General features: G+C 36.5%; 1 protein-coding gene across 1 annotated transcript in view; it reads right to left on the bottom strand.

Annotated features, from left to right (window-relative positions):
- Abcb5 (ATP binding cassette subfamily B member 5) overlaps positions 1-18,842 on the bottom strand; it is a 146,089-nt gene that overhangs the window by 75,846 nt on the left and 51,401 nt on the right. The window contains 7 exon segments of the mRNA XM_047561242.1: positions 4,854-5,024; positions 9,827-10,030; positions 11,273-11,398; positions 12,655-12,765; positions 13,070-13,183; positions 15,935-16,106; positions 16,188-16,379. Coding sequence (XP_047417198.1) covers positions 4,854-5,024; positions 9,827-10,030; positions 11,273-11,398; positions 12,655-12,765; positions 13,070-13,183; positions 15,935-16,106; positions 16,188-16,379 — 1,090 coding nt within the window.

Genomic DNA, 18,842 nt, shown 5'->3' with positions numbered 1-18,842 from the left:
ATTCAGTATGTCCCAGCTATGAATTAACCTCTTTCTGTCTCAGTGTGTGCACTGTCAAATAGGAAAATAAATACCTCAGAGTTCTTGTGTGCTCTATGACCTTTGTTATGTCTAAAATAATGACTCATGAATGATTTCAGGGTTTCTATGAATCTCATTATTACATGTAAATCTTTCTGTACATGTGTATGTGTACATTTTTGCTAAAAAATCACACTGCTTTATTTTTTCCTTTCTTAATCCAACTCTTTATGGAACCTTGATCTATCAGAGTGGAGAACCACTACCAAAAAGAAGCCAGTGGCTTAATGTTTAATACCAAGCCTTACAAATGTGAGCTTGATTAAGCAGGCTTACAAAATATCCCGTGATGTTTTTAGCATGAGGGAGTTTGTGTGTTACCTTTGCTCTCCTGGCTAAATTCCAGTCAAGGAAACCCCCTTGCTGAAATCCCCTTTCTGTTTCCAATTATTGAAGTGTTGCTCCTAATGACTAAATGAAAATTTTAAAAACTCCCAGTTCCATATATAAATACAGAGTAAGATATTTAGTTGATGCAGACCAGACACACCAGTGTGTGTGCGTGTTGTGTTTGTGTGTGTGTATGTGTGTGTGTGTAAAATTACTCTGGCCTAACTTTGACTTTAGTTAACTACTTCTTGGAGTTTAATTTAATTAAATAGGCCACAGTCTAATGTAATTTCCCTACTTTTCAGCTTTCTAGTATATATATAATATAAGAGGGCTTGGCGGAAGACCAGTAGGATGCATTATAGATGCACACGTACAGAGAAGTGTCCATGATGCCCCTGAGGATGGTAACAAAGCAACTCTGCCTATTCAAAGACTAAAACTCGTGAAATCCCTTCCCTCATAATTAGCAAAGGGTCTTTTTAGAGGTTCTCCACTGATTTCGTATAACTGAAACTTCCTTAATAATAATCATTCCTTAGGTTTACATACTGCATTTAACATTTCGAAGGGTTTTCTGTGGTTTAACACAGAACCAGTGTGGGCTGCAAGTGCTCAGTGCTATGCCAAAAAACCCAGGGGTGGGGATAGGGGGACAACTTGGAAACCTTAGTACTGGCACATCAGTCCAAACCAGTCACTGAGTGGAAGTTCACACCCTATGGCATAAATCCTTATCTACTGATCCTAGATCTTTCCTAGAACAAGATTAATGATGCAAAACTAGTTTGCATTAATCCTAAATCAAGAAGTCCAGAAAAGATCACTTCAGGTCTCAAAATTATCCTGCATCACATTCATCCAAAATCCATTCAACTAGTGTTTCTTAGTTGTCTGTTAAGTGCCAGGCATTGTTCCAGTGCTGGGGGTGGGGGTGCTGAAGTTAATCAATCACAGCCTTTGCCAGCAGAGAGTTTACATTCCAGAGGAGAGACAGTTAACAAATAATACACCGTGTGCCAGCCAATGAAAACATGGTGTGTTTAAGGAGCAGCCAAAGTGAGGGAGGGTGAAGGGAAGTGGAGTCCCAGAAGGATCCACAGATCTTTATAGTTTACTGTAAGGAATTTGGCTTTATACTTAGAGTGAATAGAGGAGCCACTGGAATATTCCAGTAGAAGTGTAACATCATGGAGTTTACAAGGTAACAGCAAAAGAGGGCAGCTGTGCAGAAAACAGACTGAAGAGGGGCTGCGCTGAAGCAGGGAGTGAGCTCTTGCAATAATCTGAGGACAAGGGTGGTCATTCCTTCAAGCTCACCTTAGTTTTAGGAAATTACTGATTTTATTTTGCATGGCTATTGTGAGTTTCACTCGTTCTAGAACTTCACATAAATGGGGCAATGAGTGATATGGAGTGGGAGGGCTATGTGAGGCTGTGGAGGTAGGTGCATGCAGCATTCACCTGCATGTCACTGTATTTGCTTTCTCATTTGGTGGCTTTCATAACGTTTCAAGCTATAAAATTCTGCTAGCTGTTGTGAGCTAGTCTGAATCAGTAGCAGGGTCTGGGGGCTTTCAGACAAGCAGGAATGAAACCTACTGGACACCTTGTCCTTTATAGGCAGAGCCCTCTCCAGGGACGGGATTCCACAACCACCTCTGCGATGGGTAGAGAGGATACTGGTGACACTAGAATTTCCACCTCTGAGCCTGCACTTCGGCTCTCCCCTTAGCCATGACCATTTTCCACTAAGCTGGAGTATATAATTAATCCAGTTTCCTATGCTGCCTTTCACCCCAATGCTCATCCTGACCCCTACCCCAGAAAAGGCCAGAAAGCCCCACATAAAACAGTTCTACACCCACCACTACAGCATTGACTTAATCTCCCCTTGAAGAAAAATAATATAATAAACAAATTTTTTAAAAAATCAAATTATTTTATAATTGTGCCACCCAGTCATGTTCCACATAAAGAAGTTTTGGTCAAAACAGGCTGAATATATGATGGGGGTCCCATAAGGTTATAATGGAGCTGAAAAATTCCTGTCACCTTGTGATGTTGTGGCCTTGAAATGTCACAGTGCAGAGCATTACCCATGTTTACCCATGTGTTTTTTTGAGATTCTGTTGTTACCACATCTGCTCTACTGCCAGTCGTATAAAAGCACAGTTCACACAATTATGAACATTATATAATACGTGATAATGATAATGAGTGATTAATGAGTTACTGGTTTATGAATTAATCAATTTTTTATCATTATTTACTTCTATTAAAAAAGTTAACTATAAGGCGGTCAGGCAATTCCTTCAGGAGGGATTCTAGAAGAAGCAGTGTTATCACGGGAGATGGCAGCCCTGTGTGTTGCTGCCCATGAAGACCTCCAGGACAAGAGCGCAGGTGGAAGACCGTGACTTTGGGAATCTTGACCCTGCAGAGTCCAGGTCAATGTGTGTGTTTATATCTTAGTTTTGAACTAAACAGTTAGAAATGTAAAAAGTTTAAAAAATAGAAAAGAGTTTATACAATAAGGATATAAAGAGAAGATATTTTTGTACAGCTGTGCCATAGGTTTGTATTTTAAGCTCCATGTTATTCCCAGAGTAGAAAGTTTAAAAATTAAAGTTTATAATGTAGAAGCTAGCATAAGCTAATGTGAATTTATTATTTAAGAAAGGTTTTTAAAATAAATTAAGTGATGCCTAAGTGCACAGTGTTTATCAAGTCTACAGTAGTGTGCACTAGTGTCCTGGGCCTTCACATTCACTCTCAGCTCACTTGAGAACTTGCCCAGAGCAATATCCAATCCTGCTACCTTCATTCATGGTATGTGCCCTACACAGGCATACCATTTTTAAATTTTTTATATCACACCTTTTACTGTACTTTTATATGTTTAGATACACATTATGTTACAATGGCCACAATATTCAGTCCAGTTCATACCCCAGAGCCCACAGATTACACCATATAGCCCAGGTGGGTAGCAAGTTATACCAACTATACACTCTGTGATGTTCCCACAAGGACAAAAATCACATAACGTCACATTTCTTAGAACATATCCCCATTGTTAAGCAATGCATGACTGTTTTCATATACTCTGCCTTCACGCTTGTTCTTGTATTTTGTTATATTAAATACATCTATTTTATGTAATTGGAATCACGGTTTACAAACGGTTTGCGTTCTTCTTTTTCTTATGACAGAGATTTCATTTTAACTACCAAAAAGGAATATTTATTATTTTATCATATTGTCAAACAACCATTTGTTTTAAAAGTCTGAACTTATTTTCATTGCCTAAAGTGATTAACAAATGAAAAGACAATAGGCACAACATTTAATGTCTAAATTGCTAAAGCAACTATTTCATTTTAAAATATCTTGTGTAAGTTTAGATAGGTATGTTAAGTGTGATCATCTTTTAGTACATTCAAACCCTAAATAACCAAACATCACTGGTATTAAAAACAATTTATCAAGCATATTCTAGATAGAAATCCCTATTCAAGTTATTAAGTATAAATAAATGAATAAAACTTTAGCCTGGTCCTTATTTCTTCTCTACTAAGATTACTTAAACTGGCAAAGTATCTGTAATAAACAAGGATTTCCATATCATATAAGCAACATGTGGACTGTCATCATAGTAGGGAAACAAGGGCAAAACCCTATAATCCAATTTGTGAGTAAATAATAGTAACTAATAGGTTTTCAATAAGCAATAGCAGTCTGGCTGCCATTTCTGGTTCCAGAAAGTGAGTATTGAAAGAGAAGGCTGCTATTTTCTCAGAGAAAAACACTTAATACCTTTTCAGGCAAGAACAAAGCAGAATGTGCCATTAGCTTTCTGAGGGATCTGAAGACCATGATTTAAAAGAGCTTTTGGCTACTCGGAGATTTTTCAACTGCCCTCCAGTTGCAGTGTAATTTGGTGCAGGACCATGGCTGTCCTGAGGCTTTCAGTTTGTGTAGCATCTGTGGTGAGCCAGAGGTCAGTGTGAGGTGTGAAGGGCTGGGACTGCTGGAGGAGAGTGGGTCAAGGTCAGTGCTTTCACTTGACGTGAAATTGTCTTAATCATGCTGCTCTAAAGAAGAAAAGTGGTCAAAGCAGAGAATCTCACTGATGTGTATGTGTTGTTGTGATGGTGGTGATGGGGTTTCTATGGGGAAGTGCAAAGTACAGACCGGTTGGAACGGAGAGCTACATGGGGTGATGGCATATCAGCCTCTGTGTGTGCGTGTACATCCATATGTGTATATGTATACTTAGCGACAACTGTAGCATTTACTTCTCCCTTCAAATCATACTCTGCATCCAAACCTTAAGAAGAGCTCTGAATTTAGTCATCGGCAACAATGTGCACTTTCTCGTACTTAAAAACAACAGTGAACTAGGAATATGGAAATAAGCAATGCTTCTCTTCACTTACCTTCTCCAGTGCAGCTTGAACAATTGATTCGCTTTCTGTATCCAGAGCAGATGTAGCCTCGTCTAAGATCAGAATTTTGGGGTTTCGAACTAAAGCTCGAGCAATGGCAATTCTCTGTTTCTGTCCTCCACTCATCTGGGCTCCTTTTTCTCCTACCAATGTGTTGAATTTCTAATGAAATGGAGATACAAAAAAAAAAAAAAAAAAAAAAAAAAAAAAAGGCCCAGAAGTAGAAGACAGAATGATTAAATGATTAGAAGGGGAATCACAGACACAGTTGTATTTTAGTACCAGGTTAAGCACTACTTCAGGCTGGCCGCTTTCAATCTTTGGTGTATTTTTTGTATAAATAATTATAAAAAAGAGGGGTGTCTAATGAAAAAAGGAAAATAAATACTTAGGACTAAAACAGATTGAAACACATGAGAAACATGGGTTTTTAGAAAAATTAGTAATTGGAACTAATTTTCAAAAATTTTTTATACCTTCTTAGAATGCTCAAAAATTTTTAAAAGAATCACTGTAATATACTGTAAATATTGTTTGAAATGTTTATGAGCAATTTGGTGTTATTCTCAATTTACTTTTTAGATACTATGAAAAATGGTATGAGGGTGCTGGGGAGATAGCTCAGTCAGTAGAGTGCTTGCCTTGTAAGCACAGGGCTCTGGGTTCGATACCCAGCACCCTAAAAAAAAAAAAAAAAAGGTATGAAAAAAGATTACTGTGAAAGGCAGCTTTTCCCTAAAACTTTTCTCAGTCTTGGGAGACTTTTTCTGTCTCTTAAAATTATTATTATTATTGGTTAACTGCATCTTTAAAAGGAAGATACTGTTACATATCTGTTATGGTTGGAATAACTTCCAGAACCAATGAAGCAGTGTTGATAATCTTCTGTTGGTTGATGTCCCTGATGCAAAGTTCATTTCTTCAAGGATATAAAGTTAAAGAGTCTTTCTAAACCTTTAATTTCTAGAGGCTGATATTTATGTTTTTAAAAAATATCAACTTTATCATAGAAAAATTATACATAATAAAAGGCACTTATTTTAAGAATATAGGCTCTAAGAATTTTGACAAATAAGTACACCCATATTACCACCACCTCAATAAAGAGATACAACATGGCTATCTGGAAAGTTTTCTCAGAGACCCTTTATCTCCAAACCCAGAACCACCTCAAGAGACCTAGCTGGATTTTTATCACTGTAAATTGATTTTACTGATTCTAGAACTTCATATTGGTGGACTCATACAGTATATACTCTATGAGGGTTACTTTCCTGTATCTAGCAAAATGTTTTTGAGGTTCATTTATGATCTGTTAAAAATTTACTTCCATATACTGAGTAGTGTTCCACCCAAAGTGAATCTACCTTGGATTGCTAGATTTAGTAAAACCAAACAAAAACATGTAAAAGATCCCATGGAGCTCAGTTAAATCTGAACTTCAGAAAAACAACTAATATTTAAACAACTAATTTTCTTTAGCCTAAGTATGTCCCAAATATTGTACAGAACATGCTAAAACTAAAAAAAAAAAATTAAAAAATTAGTTTTCTAAGTTCAGATTTAACTTGGAATACTGTATTTCATTTGGAAACAATTTGTTTATCCATTCAGCTGCTTGTTTCTAATTTCTGACTATTACAAATAAAGCTACTATGAATATTCATATAAAAGATATTTTTGTGGTTGTTTTCATTTCTTTTGGGAAAAATACTTAGGAATAGAATGCTGAGTCATAATTATATGTTAACATTATAAATACTCAAATTGCTTTCTAAAATGATACAAATTTCACTTTTATCAAAATGAATAACAGATCTCATTGCTTACATCATCACCAAAAGTTAGTTTTGTTACTTTTTTAATTTTGACAATTCTAATGAGCGTGAAATAGGATCTCATTATGACTTTACTTTGTATTTCCTTGGTGACTAATAATGTTGAATATGTTTCTTGTATATTGTTAATTTGTTTCTTCTTTTCTCAAATGTTTGTTCAGGTTTTTGCCCATGTTTAATTTAGTTTTACTTTTTTTGACTTATTACTGAATTGTTGACAGTTGTCAAATATGTATGTTTTGACTGTTTTCTTGTACTTTACTTTGAATCTTTGCATTTTAATTTTCTAAATGGTGTCTTTTTTTTAAATAAAATTATGGCATTTGCAGGTAAATGGATGGAATTGGAGAATATCATGCTAACTGAAATAAGTCAATTCCAAAAAACCAAAAGCTGAATGTTTTCTCTGATAAGTGGGTGGTGATACATAATGGGAGTGGGGCATTGGTGGGGAAGAGAAGAAAGGAGGAACTTTGGATTATGTAGAGGAAAATGAGAGGGGGTAAGGGGTGGAGGTATGAAAGATGGTAGAATGAAACAGATATTATTATCCTATGTACATATTTGATTACACAAATGGTGTGACTCTACATCGTGCACAACCATAGAAACAAAAAGTTGTACCCCATTTGTGCACAATGAATCAAAATGCAGTCTGTACAAATAAAAAATAAAACCATACCCTGTGGTTGAAGTTGTAGCTCAGAGATAGAGCACTCACCTAGTGCTCTACCTAATAAGGTACTGGGTTCAATCCTCAGCACCACATTAAAAAAAAAAAAATTAAATAAAGGTAGTGTGTCCACCTATAACTAAAAGAGAAAAAAAAATTAAGTATCCTATAATGACCAGGAATAATCTTTAGGGAATAAAAATAAATGAACTTTAAATGGCGTCTTTTAGAAAGGAGGTTTTAATTTTGATTAATTCCAATTTAGCTTATTTTAAAATAGTAAGTGCTTTTCTAAGAATTCTTTGCCTACCTCAAAGTCACAAGGACTTTCTCCTAAATTTTTATTTTTTTAAGTTTAAGCTTTCACATTTTGGTCAAAGATCTATGGCAAATTAATTTTTGTGTGTGGTATGATATAAAGGCAGCATTTCATTTTTTTCTGTATGGTTCCACATCATCTGTAGAACCTTTTCAACACCCCAGCATGCCTTTCAGTTGGCCTTAATTCTAAGCTGTGGTCCTCATTCCTAAGGGGTACCTTATGTGGCATCTCAGTTGCAGGCTGGGACCTCTCCATTCTGGCTGGACTGTACTTTGACATCCCCACATCCCTGCCTCTCTAGTCTCTGTGCTACTCCCAACCTTGCAGTTATTGTTCTCTGGTAAACCTCGGTAGGTTTATCATCAGACATGGATTCCTGAGGGGTGCTCACCTGGACTTCTACTCCCCACCTCAGCTCCATAGTTTTTATTTATTTATTTATTTATTTATTTATTTATTTATTTATTTATTGTACCTTGGAGTGAACTCAGGGGCACTTGACCACTAAGCCACATTCCCAGCCCTATTTTCTATTTTATTTAGAGACAGGGTCTCACTGAGTTGCCTCGCTTTTGCTGAGGCTGACTTTGAATTTACCATCCTCCTGCTTCAGTCTCCAGGGCAACAGGGATGACAGGCATGTGACACTGTGCTGGGTTTATTCTATGGCTTTTTGAAATCACCTTTCCAGTTGCCCTAACTGCCCTAAAAATTGATCTCTGCTCTCTGGCTCAGTAGGACTGCCATGTTCTGTCTGGATCCCAGTTCACAGAGAGCTCAGAAATTCTGAACTCCCAGGCAGAATACTGCAAATTCATGGAGCTTTTTCTTGAGAAACTTTCCTTTCTCTCAGGAATCTCAGTTTTTCATTACCTCTTGTTCAATACTTGAAAGTTATTGTTCTATACCCTTATATGTTTATTAGTGAAAGGTTGGCTAGTATCTAGCAAATTCTAATGTATTACTTTAAAAATATGTATGTATTAAAGAAAAAACAATGCTATTCATTTCTGAGCATAGCTTTCCCTAATTTCTAAGCTACCTGAATTAACTACATATTTTTATGCTTTTTCTTATAGCTATGCTCATGAAATTCAGTTTTCATCACAATAAACCAGTTTCCTTAGTTTATTCATTGGATTATAGCTTTAGGATTTACTATTAGATTTATAGACAGGGGCATCTTTGTGTAGTTATGGTCTTTTACTAAAAGCAACTTGCAGGACATGATTTAAAAGACACAGAAAAGTTCCCTAATTCCAAGTGCAAAACTAGATAGCACTGGATAATTTGAGGAAAGGAAATCATTTAAAGGAGTAAAATGTCACTTAAAGCTCTTGATGATTTTGTTGGTCTAAATCCTGTGCTAATCATGACCCTGAATAATGGGGTAACATGCAATCACTGGCATAATACAAATTTTTTATTAAAAAAAATACCCAAAGAAAATGATTAAGACCCATTGAGTGTGACTTGTAAAATAGGTCTATCAAAATGAGATATTTTGCTATGTGACTTCCTGCCATGATGAAATTTTACACATATTTTAATCAAATATCATTCTTTCATATTTCACACAGAAATTTCAGGTAATTTCAGGTTTATAACTGTGACAATTATAAATATCCACCGAGACCAGATATGTCCTATTATCAAAAATTTTAAATTTATTATATATATTTACAAGCATGATTCCACATTAGCTTCATGTGCTTTTGAAAGTGATCAGTCTCCCTTCTGCACCGCCAGAACCAACCTGAACATGGTGTGTGTGACAGTCCCTGTCTCAGCCACAAGATGGCCTCGCAAATCAACATTTTCGCAGACACATCTTTTTCTCAGTTTGAGCTGATGATTTTTGTTCCATTCTTCTTTGCTATACTTTAACACAGTTTTCATCTTTTTTCTCTTCCATTTTCAGTGAGAATCTGTAAGAACTAAAACTGGTTTTCCCGTGATACATTTCTGCCTGTGTCCGGCCATGCTCTTTTCTCCAAGGACGTTTCATCTTGGCTGATGTAAAAATCATCCAGGCTTCCACTATACTTTGGAAGTTATTGTTTCCTTATCTTACTCAGGAGTCCTGCAGTGCTGTTACCTTACGCTGAGGACACAGGCGACGCATACTTACATTAGGAAACTCCATTATGAAGTCATAAGCATTTGCTTCCTTCGCTGCTCTCTCAATCTCTTCATCAGTTACACCATCTCGTCCATATCTAATATTGTTCCTGATGGTGGTTCCAAACAGCACAGGCTCCTGGCTGACCACTCCAATGTGTTCTTGGTAATGCCGCACATTCAGGGCTCTGAGGTCATTCGCATCCACTGTGATCTGCCATCCAAAGAATGAACCATGTTATGTCGCCTTTGGCTGTTACTGACTATAGCCTTTCTTCCTAGTGTGAAATACAAACTGAGAAGGAGTGTATTTCAGGAATCAAAAATTAACTACATTCTGGTAAAATAGTTATGATATACATATTTTCTACAGATTTTTTTTTTCCTGGTCCATGGGAATCAACAAAACTTCAAAAAACTGGCTTAAGATCTTGCCAAACAGCTTGAATATTTTTATTCTAAAATTTACAGATTTGGTATTAATAAGATATATACTCTGGGTGCCACTAATGTTATTAAGTAGACTCAGGTAATGGATGTCAGTTTTGTTGTTTTAGGACTGTTGTGATTTTTCTTTTAGGAAATAGCCTTCTTTATTTCCCTTTGATGTCTCACTTAACCACAAAATACAAACACGTGTTCTATTCTATAAACAACAATAAATGAACCCTGTCTTCCCCACATATGCTGATGTTACCCCACACATTACAGTGACAGAAGCCTGGGTATAGGATCATATTGTTTCTCATCAACGTGGCGCTCTGTCCAGGAATAGATATTCTATGCAACTACACCATACATGAATGCTTCCCTAGTAAACTGTTTAGTAAATATTAGCATAGACGCCTGGACAGAAGATACCTTAAGAACTAAGAAGTGAAATTTAGGTGTAATCAGGCTCCAAGAGAGTCAATTTTCTTTTAAAAATAACAGTTGAAAGTGTGAACAGAAGCACCAAGAATTGCTCACTTAGGATTATCACAGTCTCACTCTCTGAGCCATTTATAAGGGTGAGAAAGTTAAGTGCAACATTACAGATATAGAAAAAAAGAAAGAGTGAGGATGTCTAGGGATATCACTCTCCTGAGATGAAATTCTTGGTAAGTTCTGGGCTACAAACTGCTGTTATATTTCTCTAAAACATTCATTCACTTTTAACATGTTACATAATTAACATATTTTGTTATCTGCGTCTAGTCATTAGAATGCAAAATCTGTGAAGGCAGAGACTCCTATCTGTTTTGTTCCCTAAGGAATACTCAGAACCTAGAACAGTGCCTGACACATAGCAGACACTAAAGAAATATTTGTGGAATGAAGGAAAACAGCATGGTTTCTCTCTCAGTTCTGCTCTCGAACACTGAAAGTCGGCATAACTGTCAGCTGTGTGTGCTGGTGGCAGGTTCCAGTCCTGTCACATGGACCTTGTATGATTCTCCTAGCAACCTGCACTTACAAAGCCATGACCAGGGTCATATAACCTCTGCAGAAGCCGGACTGCTGTGCTCTTGCCACTACCACTGGGGCCAACCAAGGCTACTGTCTCTCCAGACTTAATTTTGAGATTCAGACCTTTCAGAATCTGTTGGAACATATGGGGGAAAATCATAAAGTTAGGAAAAGCTAGAATATAATGTACTTACTTTCAGAAATTTAATGTATAATTAGGAACGGAAGGCAAATTCTTCTGTGGCACTTAAAGACAAATTTAGACCTTATGTTTGTTTCATATGCATGTATAATAATAATCCACAAAGTTTTGGAAAATAAAAGAATTTCTCATTATCTCTCTATATGAAAAAGAGATCTAAGTTAAGAGTACTCATGGGACATCAACTACCACAGCAACTGTTCCTATATTCAGTTAAGATATTTTATATGAAGTTCATGACTACCCAGTTAGTGAAAATTTTATCTTTAATTTGCAACAACTGGATAAAATCTTGCCAGGTACCTTTTTGAATTTGCTTATTTGCTAAGGAAGTTCTTCCTTAGAATATATTTAACATTATTCCAAAACATATTCCAAAGAACAACTGGCAAAGCTTCTCAGCAACTCCCATGAATGAGATTTCATCATTAGAAAATGTCCCTCTCTAGCGATGGATCTCAGGTGGACATTTTGACATGGGGCAACATTTAAAATTTTTTTTCAATGACTGGGGTGTACTCCCAGTATTTAGTGTCCCAGGGTCTGGCCAGGTGAGAGCAACCTCACAATTATTACCTTCTCCAAATGACAATGGCAATCCTGTTGCGTAGCCCTCACCTACCTATCCTTGCAAACTAGAATGTATTCAGCCTTTACTGTCCCTTAGACTCTATTGCTGATCTCATTTGTAAAGAAATGCGTGTGTGCGTGTGTGTGTGTGTGTGTGTGTGTGTGTGCGTGTTTGTGTGTATGTGTAAAGTGATAGGGAAGATACTGGAGGTTCAACTATTGACGCAGCAAAAGCCCTTGGAAAGCAAGAAGGGGAAAGTACAACAGGTGACTAGTGCCCCAGGTTAGAAACTGCAAGGTTAAAGTGAATTACTATGCTGAGGGTGGATGATATCCAGGGACCACCAGTAGGTGGCACCATCAACCCAAGGCATTTTGGTCTGCTCCCAAATCCAGAGTGGGGAGAAATCTAGAGAGCTGAAAATGTTGTTATCAGTTACCTATAGAATAAAGAGGATGAAAAACATTAATTTTTGTTCTGAGTTATTTTTCCATTACTTGTCTGCCTTCCTACTCGTGTCTAAGCAAAATAGCCAAAATCTTGATCAAAATTATGTAATTAACCTCATAAGAAAGTAGTATCAGAAAACTGTAGAATACTACTTCATTTAACCTACCTTGATAGATGGTCTTGATGGATAATTGAAAGAAACATTTTTAAATTCCACAGTTCCTTCTATGCATTCAGGTTTATATCCAGCTGTTGAAAAGTTATCTATGCTGGGTTTCTTAGAAAAACAAAGAGAATGCTATAAATCTTCAAAGGAATAAGATGATACCCTCTATATCCTAAAAATACTTTAAAGATGGTTTTCTTTTACAACGTTTTCTTTCTGCTTTAGAAGTGAACGCAGAGGTTTCAATAAAACACAATCCCCTCATAAAAAAGAGTTGAAAGCAGTCTTTATTTCTATTAGCCAGCTGGTCAACATGGATTTTTCCATCCTATTGTTTTGGTGAAATGAATGTGCCTGATTTTTGGTCTCCTTCTTGTAGTAATGATAACTAGCCTTCAAAGCAATGAGTTCTTACCTTATCAATAACCTGGAAAACATTAAAGGCAGCTCCTCGGGCTATAGAGAAGGTTTCAAAGTGAGGGGCTGCTGCTCCGATGCAGTAACTACTGTGGATCACACTAAAGAATACCTATAGGAATAAAAAAATAATAGTTACACAGTGCGGTTATGTAAGAAAGACAACAGGAAGAAGTATGTAGTTGGTTTAGGCTCACAGAGAAATATTATAGAAATTGGCTAAGAGTGGAAGGTGTGAGCAAATAAACTGGAATTGCAAGTTAATCTACATGTCTTTGGCCCTTTCCTAATACAGAACAACTTTTGATTATCCCATGGTTTGTAGTGGTTACCTGCTGGGATAACCCAGCAGGACAATCTACTAATGGAGCCATTCTGGCTGTGCATGGGCCTCTGGATAAGAGGTACACGTGTCCTGGTCCCACTCCCCTCCTAGCTGCTCACTCCCATGCTTTAGCAGGAGGAGTGGTAATAGATGTCACTAGATCAGAGATATTGTACTACTTCCACTCCCTATTTTTTGAATTCTTTTATCATTGGCAGTTGTCCATTTTCAGGCAAATACATCTCTGAAAAAGAAAGCCAAGTAAGGAAAGCACTCTGAGCCAGGTGCTATTTCCCCTATCATACTGTTGAGGGAGCTAGAAGAAAAAGGATTAGCCCAAAATTCATGTTCATATTTCACATTACATGAGATAAAGAGCTTAGAGTCTTAAGCATGAAAGTCTCAAATCCAAAAGATGAATTTGGTTGAAAGGGGAGAAATCGATACACAAAGGGAAGGCCAAACAAGAACTGAAATATGTAGAGGAGATAATTTGATTCAGTCTGACAAACGTTTGTTGATCCTAAACTGATTGTTGTTGAAACTTAGGAGGATAACAGAATAAATTAAAATCAATAACCCTTAGGAATTGAAAAGACTCTGAATTGCAATGTTGGACAGTTTGTTTTTAACATTCCTATATAATGAAATAACAGAAGAAAAGCAGGAACATGATCCTGTGTATGTGGGTATGTCCTTTGGAACTGTACTGCATAATGTAGTCTGCCCAGTAAATACTTTATTTTTGAACACCAAGAGGTGATATTTGGAGTGAAAGGGGAGAATACCAGTGTTGATATTAGTAGGTAGGTTTACTTGATGTCTATAATTTGACACCAGATGTGTCCTTTTCTCTATGAATCATTTCAAGTTTAGAAACTGGCACAACAGTTTTGGCAAAAGGGAACAGGAAGAACATTGCCTTCAGAGCTGTGAATGTGCAATACTGCCTACTCATCTGGCAAATCTACCCAAATTCAAAGTGCATTCTAGAACACTGGAGCTAACTTTATGTATGACATGCTTGGATGGCTGTTAAAGTCAGGTAGAACAAGCTGAGTAGTACTCATTATTTTCTGAGTTCACTGAATAAAGACAGTTATTCCTATAATATATGAGGGAAATCACCACTTCATGAAAAACCTTGGACATAGTATTTAATAAATGCTTGCCAAATTAAAGTGAACTGAAGAAAAATAGAAACCACTCATCCTGGTATCTCTAGTCATTTGGGGAACATTGGTTCTTAATTGCTTCCTCTTCAGTTCATACAGTTACAAAACTTAGATTGCCCTCTGCTCTTCCTAACTTCTTGTCATCTTTCTTCCCTGGGTAGTTAAAACCCTGATCTTCATAAATCTTCCTACTGAGAGATCCTCATTTCAAATAATCTGGTTATGCAGATTTTGACAAGGTTTCAAGGTTAACACTAGAAGTCACACTAAATATAGATTTATTATCTAAATAACCATGTCTATTCTTAAGGAATGATTCTCAGAATATTTTGTTGCCAAAAATTCTTGTTTGGTTAAATTCTATATTAGCAAATAAACTCAGAAAATCTTATGGAATTGATTTCTCAAGAGAATAACTAGTATTTCAAAATTAAAAACACTATGCCTCCAATTTAGTAGTTGGGTGCATACACTGGTAGAATTGCCAAAGACTTGATTCAGAGAGGGATATTAGGAATACACTGGTTGTTTTTGAATTTCACAAAGACCACTGGTTTCAAAACCAGACTGTAAATAAGATTAACATCTAGTGCTATGCTTAGTATAACACTGCTGAAGAACTGATATACATTTATATAATACATAAAAAGGACATTAACAGACATTTTAAATATTATTCAAATTGTGTATTTAAAATATAGGATTGAAGAGGTTGACATTAAAAAAAATGTGTTAGGAGTTTATTGTTTCTGGAATTTTTTCCTTTGGTTCTGCCCAGTGAAATGAATCACAACACATTTATCTGGGAATTCAGAGCTCATGATTCTCTCCAGCAGCAACTAAACATCCTGTGTATAATGTCTCGCACGTCCCCCATACTATCATGTGAAGCTGCACAGGCTGCTCAATGGCAAGGGATATTTTTTAATGTTATTAAGATATGAAAACAAAATTCAATTTAGTCAGATAACTTTTGAAGATGGGAAGTTGATCAACAATGAACAAAATGAGAAGCTGGTGTTGATAGGATCCCTTCATATTTTGGGTTATAGAAAATGAATAGAAGCTGGGGAAGGAAAGATAGCGGACTGAGACAGACATCGTCACCCTATGTACATGTATTACACAAATGGTGTGAATCTACATCGTATACAAGAAGAAAAGTGAAAAGTTATACCCCATTTGTGTACAATGAATCAAAATGCAGTCTGTAAAAATAAAAATATATAAAATACATAAAATATATAAAAAATAAAATATTTGTAAAAAAAGAAAATGAATCGAAGCATCTTTTTCGACAAACTCAGTGAGGCTTTGTGTTCACACCTTGGCTTCCAGCCAGCACTACTAGTGTCTTTCTTACCCGAGAGCACACTGCCGCTGAAGCCATGATAAGAGGAGATGTGGATAGAGTCACCAGAGTCAGTTTCCAGCCCTTTACCAAGCCAATTGCCAGGCCAATGGAAAAAGTAGACATATTTTGAAACAACAGAGCAATCTTGTCCCCGATGCCATCACTGATTTTGCTGATGTCACTGAAACAAACAAATGTAGTCAAGTCGTGTCCATGTCACATGTGAAAACAAAGTTGGTGCACTGCATATCCATCCTCTTACTCAGTCATGCGAGTGTTAAGTTCCCCGATATCACAGCTGTCAAACCAACCGATGTCCTGCGCCAAAACCGAATGGAAAAACTGCTTTCGAATTCTCTTGGTCTGCCGTGCTGCAGCCATCACCCAAAAGGAAATCTGCTTGTAGCCAAAAATCAAGGCAGTAGCTCCTATTCCAACATAATACAGAGTCAACCTGAGGAAAGATTATTGGAAATGTTAGACTGAAGCACAACTTGTTTTCCTTGCTTCTGAAAGAAGGAAGGAAGGAAGGAAGGAAGGAAGGAAGGAAGGAAGGAAGGAAGGAAGGAAGGAAAAAAGGAACAATATTTATCATCATGTTTGATTGAGAAAATTTATGCTAGGATCTAGAAAATAACTAAAATTAACTTAAAAGAGTAAAGTATATGTTGAATGTAATTAATAATCTAGGTTTCCTTTGTAAAACATCTGGAGTATGTATGTCTCTTTTTACATTAGAAATTGGCATTTTAAAACTTACTTGCTACTTTTATCTTCTTTCAGTATTTTTAATACTTTCATATGAAAAAGTTACATTGAGGTGATTAAAATAAGTGTATATGGAACAGGAGGGTAAAGAAAATGTTAATAATTGTAAACATTTGATAAAAAGCTTTAAACATATATGTATCACTAAATCCAAAATTCAACTTACGGAATTTAACTAAGGTAATGTGCAAAGATTAACCTATATGGAAGGTTATTGTAGTATTTGTAAAAATACAGAGAAAATGAAAACGGTCTAAATATATAGCAAGTGGGAGATCAGATTAAAAGTGTGGTGATTTAACAGATGCATATCGGGTGCCAGTAGGCTTGAGGTTCTAGAGATTCAGCCATCAGCAAGATAATAAGTCCTCTCATTCTCATGGGAGGACACAGACAATGTACAAAGAGGAAGAGTTTCAAGTTGTTCCATGAAGGAAGTAGACCGGGTGATAGGTCATAGAATAATTTGTGGGTAAATGTGGGTTGGAAGATTGAATGCAGATAAATACAGTGTTTAAGAAAAGTTTCTTTGAGGAAATGATATTATGCTGGGATCCAAAATGTGAAATGGGGTCAGTCATTAAAAGCATGAAAGACATTCTAGGGAGGGAGAAAAGGTCTCTCCCAGGAGACAGTGAGGCAGTAAAAAAGCTCAAAATGTTCCAGGAGCAAAAGTTCAAAGTGATGTGAATCGAGGAAGCTGGAGGGACACGGCCTATCACATGACTTGCAGTTATAGTGCATCGTTCATTGTTACTCCAAGAAACAAAAATCATCAGCTAATGGACTCCTCAAACCAAATCAGCCAACCTTCTATGCCAGAAAGATGACTGAGAAGATTGTCAGCACAAAAGTTCTGTTTCCACCTTTGATGACACCACAGTGATACAAGCATACCTTGGTTGGATCCGTGCAATTTACAATAGCCAAGGGATGGAACCAGCCTAGGTATCCATTAAGAGATGAATGGATAAAGGAAATGTGGCCTATATCACAATGGAGTTTTATTCAATCATAAAGAAGAATAAAATTATGTCATTTGCAGTAAAATGGAGAGAACTGGAGAACATCATGCTGAGTAAAATAAGCTAGACTGAGAAAGTCAAGAGTCTTATTTTTTTTTTTTTTTCTCATATGTGGGAGCTAAAGAGAGAACAAGAAAAAGATAGAAAGTGGGGAATCTCATGAAAATAGAAGAACAGTCAAAAAGAAGAAGTGGATCAAGGGGAGGGCAAAGGGAAATACTGGGGAATGGAATTGATCAAATTATGTTATGTGCATGTACAAATATGTCACAATGAATCCCATTATTGTATGTAACTATTATGTGCCAATAAAAATTTTTATAAAATACTTCCCATTGTGTCCTCTAGATTTAAAATTTTTAAGCTGCTTGAAGAGCACCACATTACATACTTCCTCTTGATTAGAGTATATTTTGAGATCCTCAGTGGGGAGAGAGAACTTAAAAAGCTGTTATAGCTGGTCTACTCTATACCATGACGAGGTCCTGTTCACCATGTGAGTCTAATCTTTAGGTGCTTGATTGACCCTGGATGTTGAATTGCTCTGTTCATTTGCTATGACACAAGATATTTAGGTTTCTTAGTGTTTTATAGATTATGATTGTAATAATCACTTTTTTGTTCTACACACTCATCCTAAAAATAATTGCCAATATACAGGATTATAAGGAATGAAGAAAGGAGGGATATCAGGGATAATGCCTTAGGTTTTGGTTGGGCAGCAGGGCAAGTGGGATGCCATTTACAGATGTAGGAAACTGGGAAAAGGAAAGAGAATTCAAGAATTCTGGCTGTGTGGACATGCTAAGTCTGAGATGCCTATTGAACCTCAAAATGGTAATTAAGTTGAAAATGGGAGTCAGAAGGACTGGAGAAAGGTTTAAACTAGAGAGGTAAACTTGAAAATGGTAGCTTATAGGCAGTTTTTAAAAGAAGAGCCAGGATGACACTACCTACCCAAGGAGAGGGAGAATGAGATGTAAAGAAAGTTACTTTTGAAAAATGAAATGAAATTCAAAGAAGAGAAAAGGGCCAAGGACTGATCTCAGGGACCCTGCAAACGTGTTGAGTTTGGAATGAAGAGAAAGAGCCTCCAAAGAAATGGCTGAGAAGTGACCAATGAG

This window comes from Sciurus carolinensis, chromosome 8 (assembly GCF_902686445.1).
Source record: "Sciurus carolinensis chromosome 8, mSciCar1.2, whole genome shotgun sequence".
Taxonomy (NCBI): domain Eukaryota; kingdom Metazoa; phylum Chordata; class Mammalia; order Rodentia; family Sciuridae; genus Sciurus; species Sciurus carolinensis.
Note: the sequence above shows the minus strand (reverse complement) of the source record. Positions and strands in the feature narration are given on the sequence as shown.